This window comes from Aulonocara sp. 'chitande type north' Nkhata Bay, linkage group LG15, assembly GCF_057382095.1.
Source record: "Aulonocara sp. 'chitande type north' Nkhata Bay isolate Kocher_YH1m ecotype deep benthic linkage group LG15, A_spYH_male_GT1.1, whole genome shotgun sequence".
Taxonomy (NCBI): Eukaryota; Metazoa; Chordata; class Actinopteri; order Cichliformes; family Cichlidae; genus Aulonocara; species Aulonocara sp. 'chitande type north' Nkhata Bay.
In genome coordinates this window covers 22859735-22873411 of record NC_141358.1, presented here as the reverse complement: position 1 = coordinate 22873411, position 13677 = coordinate 22859735, and the positions used below count along the sequence as shown (strand labels likewise).

The window sequence follows — 13677 nt, the reverse complement described above, 5'->3', positions numbered from 1 at the left end:
AGAGAAGAGCAGCAAAAGTCAATAGAAGCCACACAGAATACATGTGTGCAAAAAAGGAGGCAGCTGTAAGACGCAAGGAGTGGAGGTAGTGCAGGTGACGTTTTAATAAGGAACAGACAAGCACTGGAGAGGTGAAGGAGAGTCCAGGGAGGGTGGAGTGGGTGGAGACAAGTATTGGGAGTGATTTGTGAGAGAAGGATAGAGGTAGAAGTGAAAGGGAGGGTTTACAAGATGGTAAGATTAGAAATAAGCATTTTTTTTAATGGAACAACTGAAGAATAACAACACACATTAGACTGGATGAGACCAACCAGATGTTGGCAGGACAGGAGTGGAAGGGCGTAGTTGGTTTGGCCCCTGTTCAAAAGTAACAGCAGAATATCCTTAAAAATTGGTCACTACTAAGGTGGGTGCACATGGTGATTCTTAACTTTTAATCAGTCTAATGCTTCAGACAATCACACCATCTTTTCGTCACTTGATCAATATAATGTCAATCAATCATGTAAAAACAGACTACGCTGTATGGAACTTCTGCCATCAGAGTTCAGCGAAGACAAATTTGCACAATAAGGGCAAAGCTGGCAAAAACGATTCAATGGCCACCTCAACAATTTAATAAAACCTTTTCTTCAATCATTTGCTAACATGTATATTTTTTTAAACAAAACAGTGCATTAGCAGTGGTGCTTTTGTAAAGTGTCAGGAAGTACCAGCGCTAACTCTGTTAGACACAGTGCCATTGTGTTCATCATTTAAAGAGAGAATCCTCTGTGAAATAATGAATTCAATGAATAATGTACTACATACAGAAATAATTTCTGTCTGGTCCAGATCTGATCAACATCTTGCCCTGAGACGCTTGACATTCCTCCACCAGAGAGAGAGAATGAGAGAGGCACACAGTGAGGCAGTGTCCTTCAGTATTCAAAGAACCAACAGATTGTTTCCTCTCATGTTTGGATTTCTGAAGGCAGAAATTCCATAAAGACCCCCTGCCAACCTGCCCGAGGACACGGCACACTCCAACCATGCTGCTTCAAAGGCTCTCCAAAAGCTCTCTCAGTGTGTATGTGTGTGTCCATGTGTGGGATCCCGCAAGAAATACCAGTTTTCTTGTGCGTGCATATAGATGAGGGTGTGATTCTGCATATAAGCATTTCTCTGTGTGTGCACAGAGTACAGGAGTATCCTTCCTTGTACAGGAAGTAGTCATGCTAGGTAAACAGGAGTGCAGGCTAATCCAGTGAGGAGTGGGAATTCTGCATTAGCATTTGAATAGTACTCAGCAGCACGAGCATTGCTGACAAAAGACACATCCTCTGTCCTGGCATACACTCACACACAAATGCTTGACATGTACTAAAAAAATTAATGTTTTTTAGCAGCCACAGACAAGTAGCTTAAAGGTTCCTTCTGATTAAAAAATGGCAACCTGCTGATTGTTTTCAAATGTTGGAGGTGTGTAAATGTTACCTGCCTACCATTTACACACCTCTGCAAAGACACACCTTTAATCAACCGTGTCAATAATATACCGTAATTGTCGGGCTATAAGCCGCTACTTTTTGCACAAGCTTTGAACCCTGCGGCTTTTAGTCAGGTGCGGCTTTTCTATGGATTGTCCATGATTTTTGTCATATCGTAAGACGATTTGTTTTGTTTGTTCCGCTGTTGTACAGCACTACGTTGCCTGGCGGAAGGGCATGTGATCAGACACACAGTATCGGGGTTCAAGAGTGGTATGTTGGTCACGTGTCCATCCGCCAGGCAACATAGTGCTGTACAAGTAGCGCGAAAAACAAACTTCAAATTAACGCTACGCGTTCAGTGGGAGTCGTGGATGACGAGCGGCGATAAACTTGCGAAAAGCAAGTTATGCTCAACTCCACCATTGGATTCTGACAGCGTGGAAAAGTGTGAAAACATCCATGATCAAGGGCTGGACTGCTGCATTATGGAGAGGAGGACACCGCCACGGCCCTTCAGAGGGTGTTCGACTCTGACACTGACAACGAGGATTTCTTTGGTTTTGCAAGTGACAACGAATGAAAGAAACTGAGAATGGATGACGTAGCCATCCTGAGCCTGTTCGTATCCGACACTGGAGGAGAGGACTTTGGTGGTTTTAGTGCGCAGGAAGAAGAGAAAGATGGTGGTGAATGACTTGACTTTTCTTCTTGTTAAAGCCGTGTCACTGCACCTGAGCCTAAAAGGTAGTCTGAATCTATTTTTCTGGTGTGCTGTAGGTTATTGTTATGTACTACATTTGTTACTCATTTATGAAGCACAGTACATGTTTCGTACTTGTAATTACCGCTACTTGTACACAGAGATGGGCGTAATCTGATTACTTTTTCGAGTAACGAGTAAAGTAAGGGATTACTATTGCAAAAATGGTAATTAGATTACCGTTACTTTCCCGTAGGAACGCTGCGTTACTGCGTTACTAAAACCGTGATTTTTTGCGAGAATGTCTCACGACAGTGACGTAAGCGAGTGCGCCGTTAGTGACAACAGCTGTGTGCAGATCAACAATGGATAATATATCGAGTGCGGGAGAGAGTATGAGCGTGCAGCGTTTAAAGCGTGGAAGTACTGACCTTACTTTGAGTTTGATTCCATAAAAAGTGACAAAAACATTAGCGTCCGTTGTGCGTGGGAAGAAAACTTCTTTTTAAAGCGAAAAAATCCCTAAACTTCCAAGCAAGTACCGAGTGCGCAACGACGTAATGGGAGACTCACAGAGAAAGTCGCGGATTCTTCAAGTGTTTTACTTGCATCTATTTGAAAGAGTGAGTGTAAACACAAAAAATATTTTATTTTATGTGCTGGAATGTGCAGAAAATAGGTTTAAATGTTAAACTAATTTATTCAACTCAGAGAATGTTGCATATAATTAAATTTTTGCTTGATGCATAAAGTTAAAAGATTAAAACTGATAAAACAAGTTAAAAAAAAGAGATTTTTCCATTTGATTACATTTTGTATGATGGATTATGTAGAAAAAGTAGAATTGGGCTGAAAGATCTATCGCTTTATCACCTCTTCAGGTTGTAAATCATGTTTTTAAAAAGTAACTAAGTAATTAATTACTTTTGAAAATAAGTAATCAGTAAAGTAACGGGATTACTTTTTTGGGGAAGTAATCAGTAATTAGTTACTGATTACTTTTTTCAAGTAACTTGACCAACACTGCTTGTACATATACCTAAAAAGTTATGCAAATATGTACCCATAACTTGTTTTTCAAAATATTAATAAAAGGGGTGTGTCTCCAAACAGCCATCTCTTTCCTGACAATTCCCTTTGTGCATATTCTCTTACATATGATGAGTCAACATTGAAACACCTGCGGCTTTTGGTCAGGTGCGGCTAATGTATGTAAAAAACAGGATTTTCCCCTGATTTTAGCTTGTGCAGCTAATATTCAGGTGCGCTTTGTAGTCCGGGAAATACGGTACTTACAGTGTAATTAGGTCAACAACAAGGATAGGACCCTATGTAAGCGGTACATGATTGCATGCATGTTTCATTACCACAGGAACATACATGTTTGTTTAGAAATCTTGCTTGTTCAATTTCCGAAGTGCAACTAGGATTAAGATTTTTTTCATAAACAGAAAGGATAAAGTTCCAGAAGTGTGACGTATTGTCCACCTCCTATGGCCTTTCAAGAATTCGTGAGATTAGCTTGCATTTATACAGCACGAACCTTGTTTTTTTTGTGTCGTAATTCCTGCCCCACAAACATTCCTGCTTCTGCAGTGGAATTCGCGATAAACCAGAAACGATCAGGGTGGAGTTTGTAGTTCTGAATGCCAAACACACGCCTTGAGACTGCATTCATTCACACAAAAACAAGCACTGTTTGCCAACATTGAAACAGCTACAAGCAAATTTAGACTAATTCAAACGAGTGTAAAAAAAGAACAAAAATAAAGGAAAATTATTATATTAACTAAGCATTCGGTCAACAACAACAAAAAAGATGTGCAAAGACTTAGATGGCAATAAGTCAAATATAAAGCTACAGTCACAAAAAAGAGAGAAACAGTGATTGGAGACCACGCCACAACCAAAATTACTGCGATCATGTGTAATAAACTAAAAATCTCACTGCATTTGAAATGTTTGCTTTGAAGTTGGGCTCCAGGTCTGTGACGACTTGCAGACAGTTACTGTCTGCAATAAGGTGGAGTCAGACTGCCATCAGTCTCAGGCTGGATGGGAACGAATTGTCAATTAAATGCCATCTCTTTGTTGCAATATAACAATTATTTGTGATATGTCATCAGTAATGACAAATCTGTTGCCAAACCCAGAAATTCATAATAACTACTTACATTTAGAGTCTATAGCCAGAGCTCAGAGATTAGAAATTGTTGTACTTTTCAGCAAAGACTAAGTGAGATTGATTGGAACATGTTGGCAATCTGTATTAATGAATCAACAGTTATTTGCAAACCTTTGCCAGTCTGTCTGAGAATGATTGCAGGCAGTTCTAGTTGGACCGTGAATATCTGAAGACAAGTTGCCTTCCATTGTATTACCTGTGCAATTATGTTGCAAACAAAATTAGTCACCATGAGGTTTATAAGTAATTATATTCTCAATGTCTGTGCAACCAACATATCGCTGCAATTACTTAAATTCAGTCACTAAATGTGAAGAAGTATTCAATGTAATCACTGAGTACTCACCAACTGTTCCCAGTTGTGAGGAGGTGACTCTCTTATTTTTATTCTAATGTGACAGCAAACGTGCACACACTCATTTCTCAGTCACACAGTCTGCACAGTCAAATTTCACATGCACATTGACAGCTTGCATGAACTCAGGGGTGTGGATGTGGATAGACAAGATCATTTTGCATGCACAAACAGAAAGAATATTTTAAGTTTAATGGGACAGCTAGCAGAGTGTATCATCAAATATTGCACAAAAGGATTTTACACTGAATTAGGAATTTAAAACTAAGAAGTTTCTGTTGAGCAAAATTCCTCAGACAAGTTTCCTGTTTTTTTATAGATACATTTGGTTTGATTCCAAATGTTTTTCTCTCTAATTAAGACTGTATCACTTCTCTAGCGCTCCTGTTTAAACTTGCATTTGGAGAATACACCACGGCACTAGAAAGAGCCAAATATATTCTTCTTTTCTTATGATACAAGCAGACTGTGTGCATGGTAATGATGATACCAGGCAAATCTGTACCTACAGATTTACACTGGGTGTGAAAAACTGTAGGATTAAGTTGGCAAGTCTGTATCTGGCTGGGTATTAGCCGAGGTGCATTTCAGCATGTGTGTCCTGACTTGAAAATGATACATTCATTTTTACACACACACACACACACACACACACACACAAGACACACACACACACACACACACACACACACACTGTTCTGCTGAATGAACAGCGATTCTCTCATTAGCTTGTAGGCTCACAGCTTACCGAACAAGTCCACACAAGACAAGACAAGACACTCTTTTTTTCCTCTTCTTTTGATAGGCTAAAGTGGTTGCAGCTGTTTCTATCCCTCCAACTGAAGTAGTTTAATTACATTTCAGATTTCAGATTTGAGGCATTTAGCTGAGAATCTTATCCAGGTCAACATACAATGAGAGCAACAGCAGATTAAGCTTCATTGCATGAATTATCAGCAGTTTGAAAACACCTCCCTATTCACACAAAATTAAGGCACGCCTCAAAATTAAGACGATTCATATTGTTCCCAACTTTACATTATTGTTAATGAGGGGGCATTTACAATAATGTAACGTTCTACATAAATTATTGTCAAAAATTACAATTGCTTTGGAAGTCAGCTGCTTAAGGGTTTCTCTTGTTCAGCATAATCACGTTGATCATCACTGAGTTAGCTTAACTCATCTCTGCCAGGCCGTCCTTCTTCATGAGCTAGTTGTGCACAAACACATGATTTGCCACTTCAGTCACTCCAACTCTGAAGGTCAATGCAGAGGCACATCACCTGACCATCATCACCCATCTGCCCAGCTGTTCCCCAGGTGTCCCTAGATAGTCCATCCATCATCTCACAGGGTGAGACAGTTTGTCTTTCAAATCTGACAATTTCATCCTCTATATGGTGCAATGTAACACAGTTTTTGGGTATACACACACATTGTGACTGACATACGACTCTGTATTCTTAAAATAAAAAAAGTCTAATCCACACACCATCTGTGCAAACTTTATTTACAGCGTACTTCAGCTGAACCAAATCCACCTACAAGAGCAAAAGAAGGAAAGGGCTGCTGTAACTGTATCTCCAGTATATGCATTTCAAACCCCTTCGAAGCACAGCCAAATGCAACGTAATAACAGTTTGTTTTTTAACAGCAGCAGCTTCACTCTTATTGCTTGTGTGCAAAGGTTTCATAAGCATGCTACTTAATAACACGTCTCCAACATATTTACAGTTTAGACTGAAAAGTCTCAAATATGTTTCTTGTAGGTGTCTCGCATAATTTCGTTTTTTTAATCCTACTGCTAGGGCAGGGGAGGAAACAAGCCACCGCACCGCTGAGACATCCAAGGAGTATTATGCTCCCCTCTCAACAGGTAAGAAAATCACATTAGCACACTACATCAGAATTCTTTAACAGATAGCGAGGCGGCGGTCTCCTTCGATGGATATACAATAAAGCGCCTGTAACCCACTTCTTGCTGTCTCATGTGGCGATTTTTGTAGAACATAACATAGAGGATGAAATTTACAGCTGAGATTTCAATCAGCGCTATAAAACTGCGGACTCTATATATGTAGTGCGCTATATATCAAATGGACATTTGAACACATCTCTAGTATCTTATAAGAGATGAGTTTCCCAGATCATCTGATGAACCACTCCAACTTTTTAAGCCCCAAGGAGTGAGATATACATACTTTGCTCCAAATTGTATACTCTGACTTCAGTGCACACCCTTTGCTAGCACTGTGGTTTTGCTTTCCTGATCTTTTTAGTATTCTATCAAACAAATGTTGAAATCTACAGTCACGGTAGAGTGACAAGGTGAGTAAGACTGTCACGAATGATGACTTATCTTCCTGCTTTTGATTCAGTCTGCGAACCTTTCTGCCCACGCAGACAGAGCATGCTACTCTATAATAGTCAATACGTGCACACAGTCAAGCACACGCACCTGCTGTTCAAACCTCCTGTTTAAGAAGGGCACCCAATCAAAATAAAGTTGGATTAAAGGGAGAAAGATGGAGTTAAAACAGCTCTTTTTCAGACAGAGAATACCTACAGCTGTAGGCCTCCATTGAAAAGCTGGTTGCAGGTTTCAGAGAAGCCTAAAGCTTGATTTATCCTACGTCGTAACTTTCATAGTAACTGGAAACTCCTTTTATTCCTACACAACAACTTTCCACAGTATTCGAGTTATTGCGTTGTGCTTCAACCCGCATTATGTTTCTTGGGAGGTGCACACCAGGTAGAAGGTTGCAGTGTAGGGTTAAAATAGGGTTCCGGTTATGGCATAAGTTACGACATAGAGCTGACGCAGAAGTGTAAGTCTATTCTGTATATATAGGATGATGTGAAGAATGGAATTCCTGTGAAGCAGCTTTTACACTAGCTCTAAATTCACTGCACTGTAACAGATCACACATACACTCACAAAAATAAACGCACACTGCAGGTGGTCTAACTGCAACGTGGGTTTCTGCTGTGTACTCAGAACTTTCTGAAAGCCTTCATTCAGTGCTTAGTGTGCACTTTAGCAACAAGCAAACATTAACAAGGGCCTCGGGGAGGTCAGAGGTCTGTACGCTGGTGTTGAAGAACAAATAATGTGATTCGAGTACATGCATATTAATTTCAGAAAAGCACAAAGAACACAACAGCTTATGAGAGATCTTTCCTACTTCATATGCAGAATTTATTTTTTGTATTTTTTGCAGTTTCTATAAACACATGTTCCTTTGACACAGACTGCTGAGTCCCAGCGTGTGGTGGAGATGCTGAATATGTAGCAGTCCTCACACAGAAATGCCCTGCACATACACACTGGAGTGGTACTTCCATCTAAAAATCTTGCATCTTGGATCCTTATTCATTAGATTTATTCAGGTAAAGTACATTGAAGCGGATGCATTTTACCTGTTGTGCCTCACAACAAAACAAATTCCTGACCCAGAACACTCTTTACAAAGGTCAGCTACAATTTATCTTAAGCATAGATAATCTTTTCTTGATAAATTCATACAGTATCCCTGCTAATTATGTGGTTTATACCATGTATGACAATCTCACCATATTCTTGCGGACATTCGGTCGATCGGGGCTCAAGAGTTGGGAGTTCGTCTTGTAATCGGAAGGTTGCCGGTTCGAGCCCCGGCTCCGACAGCAGAGGTGGAGCCAGACATTTGAAACACCCGGGGCTTAGCCCAAAGAGTAGTATGCATGTGGGATTTTTTTTTTTTTTTTTTTTTGGGGGGGGGGGGTGTAGAAATGACTGAAAGATTAATAGGCTCTGTTCAAAAAAGAATGACTTCATATATAATAAGTTTATATACTTATTTAGCCTTGTTGTGCAAACAAGCCTGCAGAACTTAATAAATACAGAATTTGAAAAATAACAAACCTAAAAAGAAACACTAGGTACGAGATACATGAGGACCTGTGATACGGTGATACTTTTGGTAAACAACCATTTGACTAACATGTGTGTCTCACCTGCTCTTGTTCATCTGTTCTGTCCTCGTTCTCCTCTCTCTCCCTCTTTGTGCTGACAATCATCAAATATACAGTTGAAACCAGATATTTACTCTTCAGATAAAAACACTTTTTTAATTGTAACATCAAATCAGACTAAATGTTTATTTTTTTAGATTGATAAATATAAAAACATATTTGTTAACTTTAAGAGTAAAGAGAGAAACTATCTGTATTTCTTAATTGCAAATGGCACCAAATTGTATTCAAACTGAGCCACACTTATGGAGCTCCACAGTTCTTTTCCTGGTGTTTTGGTTGATATCTCTTGATTTTCCCATGTCAAAGAAACAGGCTCTGTGTTTTGCCTTATATGCATCCACAGCTGTGCCACCAGTTTACTCACATGGACTCTACTAACCTATCAGAAGCTTCTTCAGCTCAGAATGGAATCGTCTGGAGTTTTCTTATTAATTAACAATAAATTTAGTGTACATGTACTCCTAAATTTGATGAAAGTGATAAAAATAGCTCTGTCTCTCTTTATTCTGAAATTTAACTAATTCAAAATATATTTCAATATTTATCTAAAACAAAAATTTACTCTAAATTGATGTTGTACAGTAAAAATGTTTTATGTTTTCTCCCTAAAGTGTATGTAAATATCTGGTTACAAATGTGAATATCCTGCTGTGTACTGAAATCCCTCTTGTTTTGCATAGAAATATACTGAACAACATACAAAGCATAATATATAAAATAACATTTACCTGAGTTTTTTCTTTGAAAGAAGCCTCGAATGTCCATTCTTATGTTTCAGTACATAACTGAAACCGATTTAGTCGGGAGGGTAAGAACTGAGAATATGAAATAAACACACGTAAGCTAAGACTCTAAAAAAAATAGCATTTGTTCTGCTTTTCATTTTGCCATTTGTTGATTCACTTGAAGAGCAAGTAAAATAATATTGGTCAAGTGATCAGTTTCATATCAATCTTTCGTGATGCACCGTCATATTTACATTATTTGTACGGTACGAATGATTTGCTTTGGTACCTGGTCAAACTTAAGCTCTCCTTAGTATGGCTGGCTCCGTCTCTCCAACAGCGCACTCACGGGCAGCAGCTGCCCCGCCCCCTCGCTCAGTCGCTTAGTGCCTGAGCTTGGATCATACCAATATCAGGGGGGGATTCACGCACAGTCGTAAATTCCCACAGTGTGCACTATGTGCTTCGAATATTGTGTGTACTTTTTGTTTTATACAGTTGTCAGCCAGGCATCTAACTATGAAAAAATTACACTCCAAAATACCCCGGGCTTCTGACAAAACAACCCGGGCTTAAGCCCCGTAAGCCACCCCCCCGCTCCGCCCCTGTCCGACAGTCTCGGTCGTTGTGTCCTTGGGCAAGACACTTCACCCATTGCCTACTGATGGTGGTCAGAGGGCCTGGTGGCGCCAGTGTCCGGCAGCCTCGTCTCTGTCAGTGCGCCCCAGGGTGGCTGTGGCTACAATGTAGCTGCCATCACCAGTGTGTGAATGTGTGTGTGAATGGGTGGATGACTGGATGTCCTGTAAAGCGCTTTGGGGTCCATAGGGACTAAGTAAAGCGCTATACAAATACAGGCCATTTACCATTCAGTTGGGCTGTTACACAATTCCTACATGGTGTGCATGTGTGCGCTGGCAGCTCTGTTTAACAAGGTAAGAGAGACAGGATCAATACGTTTATACCCCCAGCTACAGTGAACATGTTGCGGGTCTTTTGCATAACAGACGTCCTGCAGTGAACACAGGGCATGGGTATCAAGCTGGGTCGAAAATGAACCCAATTATCTTCAAAGGAACCACTGCAATCTGATAACTGAATTAAACAATGATAAGAGCTCTGATAGTGGATACTGAGCGTGCAACACTTCATTAAAAAAAGGAATGAAATTTAAAATGACAAACTGAGTATTACCTCACAATTTACTGAGTTGCTCTGATAGGAATACTGTAGGATTAGAAAACTGATTTTTCACTGATAATAAATCTACTGAAAAATAAAAGTTTTTAACTTGCAACACAGAAGACAACATTTAGTTTACTCTGGGAGTCAAGTCAAGAAAAGCAATCAGAAGAAAGTTGGGATCTTTGGTGGCATTTGCTCTCATCTCACCTTTGAGATGTTTTAGTCTTGTTTTTAGTCCACTGCATGGCCAAAGTATTTTACAGGTCAAGAATTCACCAATACATTAAGAGAAAGTGCAACGATTGAAAGAGCTCATTAGTGATGTTTAGGTCCACCGGAGGTAATTACAAAGAGTAAACACTTTCCCCCCATCATTAAACTTCACTAGACTTTTTTTTTCTGACAATTTGGTTGCTTTACTTAAGATTAATGTCAAAAAGGACTTTCTCATATTGGAGCAATTCTTTACAACTTTTTTTTCCGTTTCCATGTCTGTTTCAGAAACTCCTTCACTCGGGATTTGGGTTCATGATGCTGCTAAAACTAGTGCGACTGCCCCGAGCTCCGCAGACGTCCCGCTTAAGTCCGCCACGCGTACACAGCAGGTCATATTTTTACTTCACCTGGTTGTAGGTTGTCTCTCCTGCTACTCCGCCTCCCCCTGCTACCGCTCCTGGACTGAGCTCCGGCAACCTCCTCCGGCTCAACACCAGCAGGTAAACCAGCGCTCCCAGCCACACCAGCACCGCCACGGCCACCGCCAGCCTCCGACAGAGTCGCTTCATTTTCCGGTCAGGAGGAACCGGCGGCGCCCGCAGCCCGGCTGCTGTCAGAAGTCCATTTCACAGAAGCGAGAAAAGAAGTGAAAGAAGCGGACTCGGAGCCAGCCTCCACTCACTGACACGGCAGCAGCGTGCCTGGTCCCGCTCACTGTAAAGCACCGACTACACGCTCGCTCGCCCTCACTCTCGCTCCTTCAACTCACAGAAGCGCGAGCGCTTCTCTGACACGCCTGACAGCCGTAAGCGCGTGCGCTGGTGTGCGCGAGCATGTTATTGTGTGTGTGTGTGTGTGTGTGTGTGTGTGTGTGTGTGTGTGTGTGTGTGTGTGTGTTTCGCTGAGGGAGTCCTGGACCCTCCTGAAGGTTTGACTGGGAGAGCATGGAGCTCCACCTGGCGACACCCGCAACTACTCCACTAAGGAGGAGCCCGAAACAAAATAACAAGGAGGAAGAAGAGAGAAGAAAACTGAGAGAAAACAAAGGGAGAATGATCAGTTAGGTCAGCATGACAGGCATTGACTGGGGAAAGATGTAGGCATGCATTTACTTGTTTCCTTGCTCTGATAGATTATTGTTTATCTGTTGCATACTTTTGGATTTTGCAGTTTCTGCTCAGCCAAGTTATCCAAGTTTGAGTTTATCGATAATAACCAATGTGGAAAACTGGCAGATTATCATAAATTAAAATAAGTTAGTTGCAGTTTCTGAAAAGTGTGAAGAATAGGAAACTAATATGAAGTACTGCTTAAAGGTACTTTTTGTAATTAACCTTGACAGAATGTAATTAAAACCTTCACCATCAGGGGGCAGAGTCTTACCACGTTTATAAAGCTGCTTTCAACTAATCCCAAATGCCTGATTTAGACTTCTTCAGTTAATCTTTTTAGAGTCTGACATGTAACTTATGTAAGTGGCCGACATTGTTGCTAGAATTTATACTTGCGTTATACGGTCATTTCCGTGTGTTTGTGCCCCGGTGTTTTGTATGTGGTACCAGCTGATAGAAAAATAAAATGTTGGCGTGGTTGGATTTTATCGGGTGTATACATATTTGTCCCTCAAGTTTTTCTACTTTGTTGTACATTCCCCCAAATCTATTCCATTACTGATTATTTCTCCTTATACTGCGGTGACAATTGTTATTCTCGCAATGATTCAAAAACTGGAGGGACTTTTTTTTTTTGCTTGTTAGGTAAAATGTGTAAACCATTACACTAAAATTTCCCAAACTGGCAACAAGGATATGAGGAAGTGGCATGAGGACTGATGCATTCATCAAAATGAGAATCCTTCCCTCTGACCAATGCCAATTAAATATGACGTTCAACAACACAGCATCACACATTGTTTATGAATGTTTTTGTTATAGTCCAACTACTGCTGTGTTTTATGATCTCAGAAGTTATGGCCACTTTTAATTAAATTCATTACATGCTGTAATGTTGTAAGACGTCATGCCTATTTTTAATAGCACCCTGAAACAGTGAAGGTAAGTGCAGTAAGTTTGATGAACTTAAATAAAAGAAACAACCTATGAGTAAAAAAAGACAAGTTCTTTAAAGAGCCCTTCTCCCACCAAGGTCTATGCGTCCTTTATACACTGAACGTAAAAATACTTCTGCAAAGAATCTATCTGTCCATCCTTGATGATAATGCCTCTAGCAAGCCTCCTCTGTCATCCGGGACAGAGGAAGCTTGCCATTATTTTCGATATCCTTCAAACATGAAGCGGTGAGATTGGTTTACAAATCACAGATAGGAGGATGAAGGACAAAAGAGACGAGGGTCACTGACAGGAGGACGTTTCAGTTATGAAATGAGAAAAGTTCTTAGTTTAGTTTCCATAGACAGTACAAAGGCTAGAATTTGTCACTTTGACCTTTATCTAATGTTTAGTGATGTCTTGTTATGAAGCCTTGAATTCAGTATTTTCACAGCAGGAGACTTGGTATTTTGAAACAAGAGAGATGGACTGTGAAACTGAGAACACCACACACCCTGAATAATCATCCATTCTGACTCTAATGATGACCATAATTCATAGACTGAACTTTATGTTTTATTCATTCTGACCTGAAACTGGTGTGAAAGTGTTTACTGCAGTGAGCAAAGCAGACAAGAGACATTTTAGACTTGTATACAGCTGGGAGTCCTTCTGGAACCAGTGGCATCTCCCCCTGCTGGTTATTAGAAAGAATGCAGGTTTGGATCACTTCCATGGTGGCTTCACTTATTTATACTTTCTGTATTAGCT

At 40.3% G+C, this 13677-nt stretch overlaps 1 protein-coding gene across 1 annotated transcript in view; it reads right to left on the bottom strand.

The window, feature by feature from the left end:
* galnt14 (UDP-N-acetyl-alpha-D-galactosamine:polypeptide N-acetylgalactosaminyltransferase 14 (GalNAc-T14)) overlaps positions 1-11771 on the bottom strand; it is a 255088-nt gene extending 243317 nt beyond the window's left edge. The window contains exon 1 of the mRNA XM_086265026.1: positions 11266-11771. Within this exon, the coding sequence (XP_086121152.1) occupies positions 11266-11427 (162 nt within the window). The 5' untranslated portion in view covers positions 11428-11771. The remainder of the gene's footprint in view (positions 1-11265) is intronic.
* Positions 11772-13677: the final 1906 nt, after the last annotated feature.